Source organism: Gadus macrocephalus, chromosome 17 (assembly GCF_031168955.1).
Source record: "Gadus macrocephalus chromosome 17, ASM3116895v1".
Lineage (NCBI taxonomy): Eukaryota > Metazoa > Chordata > Actinopteri > Gadiformes > Gadidae > Gadus > Gadus macrocephalus.
Window position 1 is genome coordinate 1,148,669 of NC_082398.1, and position 10,237 is coordinate 1,158,905.

The 10,237-nt window shown below is 51.5% G+C and overlaps 1 protein-coding gene across 1 annotated transcript in view; it reads right to left on the reverse strand.

Moving 5' to 3' along the window:
- LOC132445509 (chromodomain-helicase-DNA-binding protein 3-like) overlaps positions 1–10,231 on the reverse strand; it is a 16,663-nt gene extending 6,432 nt beyond the window's left edge. The window contains exons 1-11 of the mRNA XM_060035566.1: positions 10,196–10,231; positions 9,742–9,827; positions 9,167–9,300; positions 8,084–8,228; positions 7,108–7,273; positions 6,547–6,719; positions 5,647–5,875; positions 5,463–5,567; positions 4,778–4,912; positions 3,745–3,853; positions 2,329–2,461 (exon numbers count right to left, since the gene is read on the reverse strand). Coding sequence (XP_059891549.1) covers positions 2,329–2,461; positions 3,745–3,853; positions 4,778–4,912; positions 5,463–5,567; positions 5,647–5,875; positions 6,547–6,719; positions 7,108–7,273; positions 8,084–8,228; positions 9,167–9,252 — 1,281 coding nt within the window. The 5' untranslated portion in view covers positions 9,253–9,300; positions 9,742–9,827; positions 10,196–10,231. The remainder of the gene's footprint in view (positions 1–2,328; positions 2,462–3,744; positions 3,854–4,777; positions 4,913–5,462; positions 5,568–5,646; positions 5,876–6,546; positions 6,720–7,107; positions 7,274–8,083; positions 8,229–9,166; positions 9,301–9,741; positions 9,828–10,195) is intronic.
- Between the last annotated feature and the right edge of the window lie 6 nt (positions 10,232–10,237).

Consider the following 10,237-nt stretch of genomic DNA (forward strand, 5'->3'; position numbering starts at 1 on the left):
CGCTGTGTGTTTGTATGTGTGTATGTGTGTGTGCACGTGTTTGTGTGCGTGAATGTGTGTGTGTGCAGATGTTTGTATGTGCATCTGTGTGTGCACGTGTTTGCATGTGTTTTTGTATTTGTATGTGTATGTACGTGTTTGTGAGTGTAACTATGTGTCGTGTGTGTCTGTGTGTTTGTGTGTTTGCGTGTATGTGCATGGTAGACCCGTGAACAATAACCCCTGGTGACTTTCCAGAAGCGAACAGGCAGCTCCTGTCCAAAGTAACCAAACTTCATGAGCAGTCGCCCCTGGGGAACCCACAGAACGCTCGCTTATCACAATTACCTCCAGAGATACTCGGCTCGCTTATCACCATTACCGCTACGGCGGTTCAGACCAGGGCCATCACTTGTTTGCCGGTCATCCGAGCCAATCAGAGACGAGCAATAACCAGTACAGGGCCAGAGGTGGTGCAGGGTTGATTTACGTATCATTACCCTCAAAGACAATAACCTGACTTTGTTAGAAGGTGTGCGTGTGTGTGTATGTGCGTGCGTGTGCTCGTGTGTGTGTGTGTGCTCGTGTGCTCGTGTGTGTGTGTGCGTGCGTGCGTGCATGCGTTTGTGTGAGTGCGTATACGTCGGTGTGTGTGCTCGTGTGTGTGTGTGTGTGTGTGTGTGTGTGTGTGTGTGTGTGTGTGTGTGTGTGTGTGTGTGTGTGCGTGCGTGTGAGTGTGCATACGTCGGTGTGTGTGTGTGCGAGAGACAGAGCGAGTGCGTAATGGAGAGAGTACCAACCAGAGGAGAGCCGCAGCAGCTCTCACATCAAGGCTCTCTGCCGTTGTTTACTTTGTTGTGTACCTTCAGGGGCCAGACATTTCTTCGTCTCCCCCTTCCCTCTCCTCTCCCTTTGATTCGAGCACAGCTCCCTCTCGGTTAAGCCATAACTCAATCACTCCGCCATTATCTCGTATTAGCCGGGTCCAGCTGGTTCTCAGTAATGTAATCATGTTGTTTTGTTTGGCTGCGGCGTAACGGTGTTACTGGTGCTGCCAGCACAAGCCTTCTGAGCAGGATTCCAGCAGAGTGTGTGTGTGTGTGTGTGTGTGTGAGTGTGTGTCTCATTGTGTGTGTCTGTGGGTGTGTGTGTGCACGTGAGTGCGTGTGTTTGAGTGTGTCTTTGTGTGTGTGTGTGTGTGTGTGTGTGTGCGCTGGGCCCGGGTGTGTGAAGTCTGCTGCGCGTGGTTTTAAAAGCGGCCCCCTTGTGTTGCGTAACAAACTGATCCAACGCCGTGCACCCGTGGACAGGTGGGCTCAGATAGAGCGGCTAGTGGTTCAGCAGACACGTTGTGTTTACCTCATGCAACATTGTCCAGTGGCATCATTGTTTATCAAGCATTCAAACTGAAGATAAAACTGAAGAACAGATCAAATTGATTTAATAAAAGAAAAAATTAATTAATTCAAAGAAGAAATGAAGAGAGATGATAAGAATTAAAGCGTATTATAGTAGCTGAGCAGGTACGGCTGGAATCCTGATTGCTAAAGGGGGGGCCGACAGGGCAGGATGGCGGACATTGAAACGTGTGAACCCACAACCTCTTGGCTGGGGGTCAAACCCCCGAATCGTTTGCAAATCTCTCCCTACTATCGATTCAGACAGCAGGTCTGGAAGTGCTGAGCCAAGGGGTCTGACCGGCTGAGTAAGGCTGAGACAAATGAGGATGTTGAGGGGCATGATCGAGACCATGTGAGCACGGTCCAAAACAGGATGAGAGGTTTCACAAGCGCAGAGCTCAGCACTACCGCCCCCTCGATACGAAAGGCCCGCGGCCCCCGCCAGCCCCAGCAGACCTCCAGGGGGGTTCAGGGGACAAACGGCTTAAGATTTTGCTACCTAGTGGTTCTGCACATGCGCATGACAACACTATTGATCCGCGGTGCAGTATCGGTGTAAAATACACATACTGTACCCCTGAGATCTCCAATAAAGAAGTTATACTACAGTATCAAAATACGCTCCCCACATTCTTACAGTGGCGATTGGAGATTGGCCAACCTCCACGCTGGTTTGTCGTTTCGAAGCGAAAACCTCAGCAGCTGATTTGGCCGTTTGTTTTCTGTTGGTTAGTTTATCCAATGAGCAAAAACAGGTATTTTGTTGTGCTCTCTCTGGTTCAGGGTGGGACACTCACGCAGCTAGCTGGCATTTTGTTCATGTTGTTATGATATCCACAGTGGTATTTAAGTAATCCTGTTCCTTTGTGTTTGGTCAAACCAGGAAACGACAACCGTGTGTCCAGTCGCGGCGGGATCCGTTCGAGCGGGAGCCGGCGTGCGCTCTTACCTTGAAGCGCCGGGCCAGGAACTTGTTCTTCATCTCCAGGAAGTTGCCCTTGTTGGCCTGGGACTTGAAGGGCTCGTTGACGATGGCGAACTGCGGGTCGTTCTGGATGTCCTGCCACCGAGCGTAGCCGTGGCTGCCGAGGGTTCGGTCAAGGGCCGCACGCGGTTCAGTGTCATCACCAGTTATGTTCCTCCATCCTTATACCGCTTTAACTTTGAAGGAAAGCTAGACATCCTGTATGACCTCGTTCCCACCCACTATTCTCATTTTTTAAATAGCATATGCCTATACTTTTAATTTCTTATTTATGGGATATATATTTATATTTTTTTTATGCTCAAACCTTCACTGTATCTGCTTGCTTGTCAGCTTCGGGGGTGTAGCCAGAATGTTTGATTGACGCTAGCGTGTAACCAGAAACCGCCCAGTAGCAATTATAGCACGCATGTGTTTAACCCATAAAGTGCAATCTGATTCCATATTATCCCAGTTTTAAAACGTTCTGCTTTAGAGTGGAGATTTGGACCAGCATCAGTCCCCAGCACTACGATGTAAATCACAGCACCACTTTTCACCTCAAGTACGTGGTCTTAGGGTTTATATTAATAATGAGGGTCTGAAAAAAGGTAATGGACTGTTTTATAGAGTATTAAACTCTATCATCTCTTAAAGGAGAGGAGCCCAACCATTCATATGTTCACCCTCACGAATCTCCCTGAGGACGGTCAGTTAGGGGTGAGACGTCTCACTCAGTCTGCTAGAACAGAGACGAGCTCTCCTTAGCCCGGGAATCGACCCAGCTGCTTTTCTGATTGCTGAACAAATGCTCTGATCTGTTGAATTACGGCTAACCCTGACAAAAACAAAAAAAAAGCATTCACAACAGTCGGAAACTTCCAGCAGCTTCCAAGGGCTTCTACATCTGAGAATGCTGATATATATTGGGTCTTAGGCATGGATTGACTTTAAGTATTTCAGGAATTGAGAATACAAGCGGAAAACTTCCGTCGGTCTGGGGCCCGAGCGACTTGGACGAGGAACGGAGAAAGTACTCAGAGCAGATCAAATTGTTTTAGCAGAAATGCTGCATTTTGTTTTTGTGGTGGATATGTTTAGGACTGCCCTGAACACTGCCAAGTCCAAACAATGGATATGTATTTGCGAGGCATCCCATAATCGCAACGGTTCCTGGGGATAACGAGAGCCATCCAGGATCTATGGGCTATCTGGTAAACACTAATTAGAAGGCAGACAGGCACGGCCCCGGACGCCCCTCTGGACGGGGTCACGGCAGTTTATGCTTCGCACTTGTTGATTCATGACACCTACCCACCCCTCCTGTCCGTTACGCAACACAAACTCAGCGGGGGAGGGGGGAAGGGGGTCATCGCCGGGGCAACCGGTCGTCAAGGATACAGTACGATCCCCGCCAGCAGCCAGAAGTCGTGGCGGCGGTGCCAGATCTCGTTCATCTTCCCCGAGGAGAGCGCGGCCCGCTCCTCGTTCTGCCACAGCGTGTGCAGCTCTGGGGGGGAGACGCCAACCGTTGGTGGGGTGTGGACAGGCCAACGGGTGGAAGCTCACAGGCTAACGGGTGTTGGGGAAGCCAACAGGCTAACGGGTGTTGGGGAAGCTAACGCGTTAAACGGTGTTGGGGAAGCTACAGGCTAACCAGTTTAGGGGAAGCTACAGGCTAACAGGTGTTGGGGAAGCTACAGGCTAACAGGTGTTGGGGAAGCTAACAGGCTAACGGGTGTTGGGGAAGCCAACAGGCTAACCAGTGTTGGGGAAGCTACAGGCTAACAGGTGTTGGGGAAGCTACAGGCTAACAGGTGTTGGGGAAGCTAACAGGCTAACGGGTGTTGGGGAAGCCAACAGGCTAACCAGTGTTGGGGAAGCTACAGGCTAACAGGTGTTGGGGAAGATAACGCGTTAAACGGTGTTGGGGAAGCTAACAGGCTAAAGTTGGGGAAGCTTATAGGCTAACAGGTGTTTGGGAAGCTTATAGGCTAAAAGGTGTTAAGGAAGCTAACAGGCTAACAGGTGTTGGGGAGGCAAACAGGTGTTGGGGAAGCTACATGCTAACCAATGTTGGGGAAGCTAACAGGTGTTGGGGAAGCTAACAGGCTAAAAGGTGTTTTGGAAGCTAACAGGCTAACAGGTGTGGGGGAAGCTAACGAGCTAAAAGTGTTGGGGAGGCTAAACGGCCAGCAGTTGTTCGGGAAGCTAAAATGCTAGCAGGTCAATGGGCTATCGAGGGCTAACAGGGCTATGGTCTATGGGGAAGCTAACGAGTGGAGAGGCTGTCAGGGGTTGTGAAAGTGCCAGATGTGAGGGAAGCTAGCGGCGGTTGGAGAGGCTAACAGGTCAGTAATAAAGAGTTGTGAAGAGTAGCATTCAGTGTCATACAGTTTGGCGTGTCTCCCAGGGTTGTTTTGGCTCCACGTACCGGTGAAGCCGCCGTCGGCGATGTTGAACATGAAGCGAGGTCGCTCTGTGTACAGCTTCCCGTTGCCCCGGGCAACCTCTTCCCTGGCTCTCTCCTTGAGCTCCTTCCCCACATCCCGTTCACCTTTGACCTCATCTGTAGTAGCGGAGACACAACGCGCGTTTCAGTTAGCGCCAGTCAGGGAGACGTCTGACCAGAGATGTGTCTCTGTGTCGCGGTTTCTCTCTTAAAGATGTTTATGATTCAGGAATAGAAAACAGACTTGGGGTTAGAACTGTTTCTACCGCTTTCCCAAAAACTGGAACTTGTATTCATGTATTCAGTATTCATACCGTGGTATCTGCAGACCTTAGAGAAAGAGAGAGAGAGAGAGAGAGAGAGAGAGAGAGAGAGACAGAGAGACAGAGAGACAGAGAGAGAGAGAGAGACAGAGAGAGACAGAGATGTAGAGAGAGAGAGAGAGAGAGAGAGAGAGACAGAGAGAGACAGAGAGAGACAGAGAGAGACAGAGAGAGAGAGAGAGAGAGAGAGAGAGAGAGAGAGAGAGAGAGAGAGAGAGAGAGAGAGAGAGACAGAGAGAGAGAGAGAGAGAGAGAGACAGAGAGAGAGACAGAGAGAGAGAGAGAGAGAGAGGGAGAGGGAGAGGGAGAGGGAGGGAGAGAGACAGAGAGACGTTCACACTGACCTCTCTTCATATCCGGCTCCTCACTCTTCTCCCTGGGCCCCTGTTCTTCGGTGGGACTGGGGGCCTCCTCTTTCCTCTCGCTCTCCTCGGCCACTTGGTCCCCATCTGGACGACAAAACAAACATAAATAAACTAACACAAACGACTGTGAACTCCTTGCTTGTGATGAATCAACTCTCTCTACCTGGCCTCTCATCTTTGAGCGCGGGGGACGTTGGCTTTGTCTCCTCCTTGCTCTCCTCCTGCGTCTCCTCCTCCTTCTCCTGCACGGCCTCCACCTCCTTGGCCTCTGCGGCCTCCTGCCCCCGCTCCTCCTTCTCCTCCTCCTCCTCCTTCGGCTCCTTCGTCTCGCCCTCGCCCCTGGAGGAGGGAGAGGGTTCCGGGGTCTTGTCGTCCTGGGAGGCGCTGGAGGGCTGAGCGACCGGGGGAACACGCCTTAGAAACAGTACCTAGCACGGTGGAGCGTCTCATCCTAGCTGTCTGCGTTGTGCTCGGGGTATGGGTTCACCTAGTGATTGTCAGTGCTTGGCACTCGGTTCTATGAACATCCTCACAGTACCGCCAGCGATATATAGTTGTTTCTCTTGCTTCTGACAAATGTACTTATTGTAAGTCGCTTTGGATAAAAGCGTTTGCTAAATGACCTGAATGTCAAGTATCAAACCTTTGCTTTGTCGCAGAGTTACAAACGTGAGGAGACGTCGACGCACACTGAAAATCGAAATGGGAGCAACTAAAAATAATGTGGCAGAAAAGAAGGAGGGAACCAGGTTATGAGGCTCCGAGCGGACAGAGGGGTGCCGTGAATTAATTTAGTGTTTCTTCCTTGGATGGATAGCGTCTGTTTTTAAGGGATGGACGACACAAATCAAGAGAAAGACGTGCATTGCACATTGAAAGTTGAGACTCCCGTGCTTTCCATGATGCATGGTTGTTAAAGAGCAGGATTTAGATACAGACTCTCTCGGCGATGATGAAGACCACACCATGAATAGGAGGGCAGCCCAGTTCTGAGTGGTGTGAATTCCAATTCAAACAGTGGAACCGAGCTCCCTTTAGCACCGAAACATCTTTATCAGGGTACCTCCTTATCGTCCTCTCCTCCTGCTCTCTGCTTGGCGTCCGTCTCCCTCCCCCCCTCCCTCTCCTGCTCCCCCTCCCTCTCCCGCTCCGTCGGGGGTCCGACTCCCTCCTCCTTCTCCTCCTCCTTCTCCCCGTCTTTCATCTTCTCCGTCTTCTCAGCGGGCGCAGGTGTGGCTGCGCGGAGGAAGAGGGCGCCGTTACGCACGCACGCACATACACACACGCGCGCACGCTCACAAACACACACATAAGCATATATATACCCACACATATACACACACATATTGGCAGACACACACACACACACACACACACACATTCATGAATGCACACTCGGATACAAATACACACACTCACACAAACAAGCATGCACGCACATACACACACACACACACACACACAGACTCACACACACAAACATGTGCAGACCCACGGAGATAGATACACACTTGTGCAGCTCCTTACGTAGAGTGCCCCCCTGCTGGTGGGATCCTGAGTGTGTGGGGAAATGTACATGTGTGTGTAAGTGTGTGTGTGTGTGTGTGTGTGTGTGTGCGTGTACCTGGTTCGGAGGTACAGGGCGTGTTGCTGAAGCTTGCGTCGGGGGTGGGCGTGGCCGTCTTGGCATTGGGGGAGGAGCCACTGGACAGCAGCTTGTCCACCTTCTCCACCTCCGGCCGGAGCTCAGGGAGGCTCCACCTCCCGTTGATGTGCTCAAACTCCTGGATCTGACACACACACACGCACACGCACGCACACATGCATGCAGACACACACGTACGCACCAACACACGCACACCCACCCACACACGCATACATGCAGAAACACACACACACAAATGCAGACACACATACACACGCACAGCCACATACGCACACAAACAAAAGCAGACACACACACACACAGAGGGACATGAGCACTCACACACCAGTGTCAGAAGACTAACAGTCCTCGTATCCTGTTATACTTGGGAATGTGTAATTCCAAGCAACATTAATTTTGATTTCTCCACATGGGTTGAACAGGTTCATGTTCTCCTCTTAACCTACAAACTCTGGCTCTGGCTCTGAACACATGCTCAGTTTTTTACAGTATGTAGCCCCCTGTGTGTGTGTGTGTGTGTGTGTGTGTGTGTGTGTGTGTGTGTGTGTGTGTGTGTGTGTGTGTGTGTGTGTGTGTGTGTGTGTGTGTGTGTGTGTGTGTGTGTGTGTGCGCGAGCGTGTGTGTGTGTGTGTGTTTGTGTGTTTGTCTGAGAGTGAGTGAGTGAGTGAGTGAGTGAGTGAGTGAGTGAGTGAGTGAGTGAGTGAGTGAGTGAGTGAGTGAGTGAGTGAGTGAGTGAGTGAGAGAGTGAGAGAGAGAGCGTGTGGTGTGTGTGTGTGTGTCTAAGAGAGAGAGTGAGTAAGTGAGTGAGTGAGTGACTGACTGACTGTATTTGCGTGTGCGTGAGTGTTTGCGTGTGCGTGCGTGTTTGTGTGTGCGTGCGTGTTTGTGGGTGCGTGCGTGTTTGTGGGTGCGTGCGTGTGACGGGGGTCCTGACCTTCTTCTTGACCAGGGACATGACCCCGATGCGGGTCAGGACAGGCTGCCTGCAGAGCCCCTCCCTTGGCACGCCGTCGGCGAACGTCTCCGAGCCGTCGGCCACCGGCTCACAGAGGTGACGCATGAAGAGGGAGACATACGCCCTGGGGGGGAGGGTGGGGGAGGGAGGGAGGGGGAGGGGGAGAGGGGAGGAGGGGAGGAGGAGGGGGGGAAGAGAGGGAGAGGAGGGGAGGAGGAGGGAGGGGGAGGAGAGGAGAAGAGAGGGAGAGGAGGGGAGGAGGAGGGAGGGGGGAGGAGGAGGGAGGGGAGGAGGGGAGGAGGAGGGGAGAAGAGAGGGAGAGGAGGGGAGGGAAGAGGGAGGGGGGAGGGGGACGGAGGGGGGCAGAAGAGGAGGAGGGAGGGGGGAGGAGGAGGGGGGAGGAGGAGGGAGGGGGGGAGGAGGAGGGGAGGGGGGAGGAGGGAGAGGAGAGGGAGGGGGGAAGGAGGTGAGAGGAAAATAAGGGGTGAGGAAGGGAGGAGGAGGAGAGGAGGGAGGAGAAGGAAAGGGGCAGTGAGAAGGGAGACGGAGGACAGGGAAAGAACAACCGGGCGGAGAGACGGAGGGTAAGAGGACTGACAGAAGAGAGAGGAAGACGACAAGTAGAGATGGAACGTCCGGGGTTTACAAGTAAAAGCCCCCCAGTCCAACCATCTGCTCTGACTAATGAGGCCTGGAGAGAAACCGAGAGCCACGTCGAACCAATAAAACTACCGACTGCGACTTACTGCACGGTCTGAGCAGCACAACATCTCAACACCTGGACCTTCCCACCGCTGGAAGTCACACAGGAGCGGCGAGACCAGTAAACACCCTCAGAAGGACTAAATGATTCTCCCCCCTCTACACCTGAGTTCTACTGCTGGAAGTCACACAAGGCCCGCGTTGAGACAAAGATTATCACTTAAAGTTAATAAAGTGAAAAAACAAAAATAAAACCGGTTAATTTTCTGATTTCTAACATCTATAGCACCATGCTTGTTTCAAAAGGTCAAAATGGCGGCTGGTTTTCCTCCAGCTGCGTTGCCATGGCGCCCGCCTCACCTGAACTCCTTCTCGCTCTTCCCGCGGAGGTCTCTGACGAGCCACTGGCAGGAGAGGCGTCCTGGGCCGGCATTGCCCCAGCGCATCACCGCGTTCAGGAAGGCCTTCCTCTGCCGCGTGTTGAAGCCCAGGACCTGCACGCCACAACACACCGCAGGACGTGACATCACAGGACGTGACACCACAGGACATGACATCACAGGCCTCGTCACACCGCGAGGGACAGGAAGTATTCGCACAGGAAGTACAGCTTGGACGTTCTGATCGACGGGGGATATCACTGAGTCGAGGGTTTATAGTACAGCTATCGTCATTGTCTCGTTAGGGACTAGAAGTCTAATCAGCAAAATGATAAAGTTATAAAGATGGAAATATTCAATATAAAAATCCTAAATCATTATGAAGAATATAATTATTAATATTATACCACTGTATAGTATATTATACAATTGAATGAGTAATAATACTAGGAGTTATTTTCAGTGCATGTTTTCTCTCTGCACCCTGTGTTAAAAACGGAGGAGGAGGTTCATCCTCAGAAGGAGGTGCTCCAGGGGTCCGGAGGAGATGCGTACCTCCAGGTTCCCTCCTACTCTGGCCAGGAGGGGTGGGAGGGGCTTGTCCTTGTCGTTCCTGAGCTGCCGGCCGGACCTCCTGCGGCCTGAACACACACACACACACATCGGTGAGCAGGTGTGTGTGTGTGTGTGTGTGTGTGTGTGTGTGTGTGTGTGTGTGTGTGGTGTGTGTGTGTGTGTGTGTGTGTGTGTGTGTGTGTGTGTGTGTATGTGTGTGTTTCAGTGTGTGTGTGTGTGTGTCTGTGATTAATTATTTAATTGTTATTATTTCATTGAAGTTGTAAACAATTATCTTTTCATGTATAACTTAATGATATTTTGTCATTGTTCCTATTAATGATTATTCTAAATAGATAGCTGATATAAATATACTGTAGAGCAGCTGTTTATGTCTGTTTCTGAACACGCACACAAATAAAGTTGCCTTTGAACAATCTGCTCTCCTGCTCACCTTCGGGTCTCTCGTCGAAGTCTTCGTCCTCTTCCTCAGAGC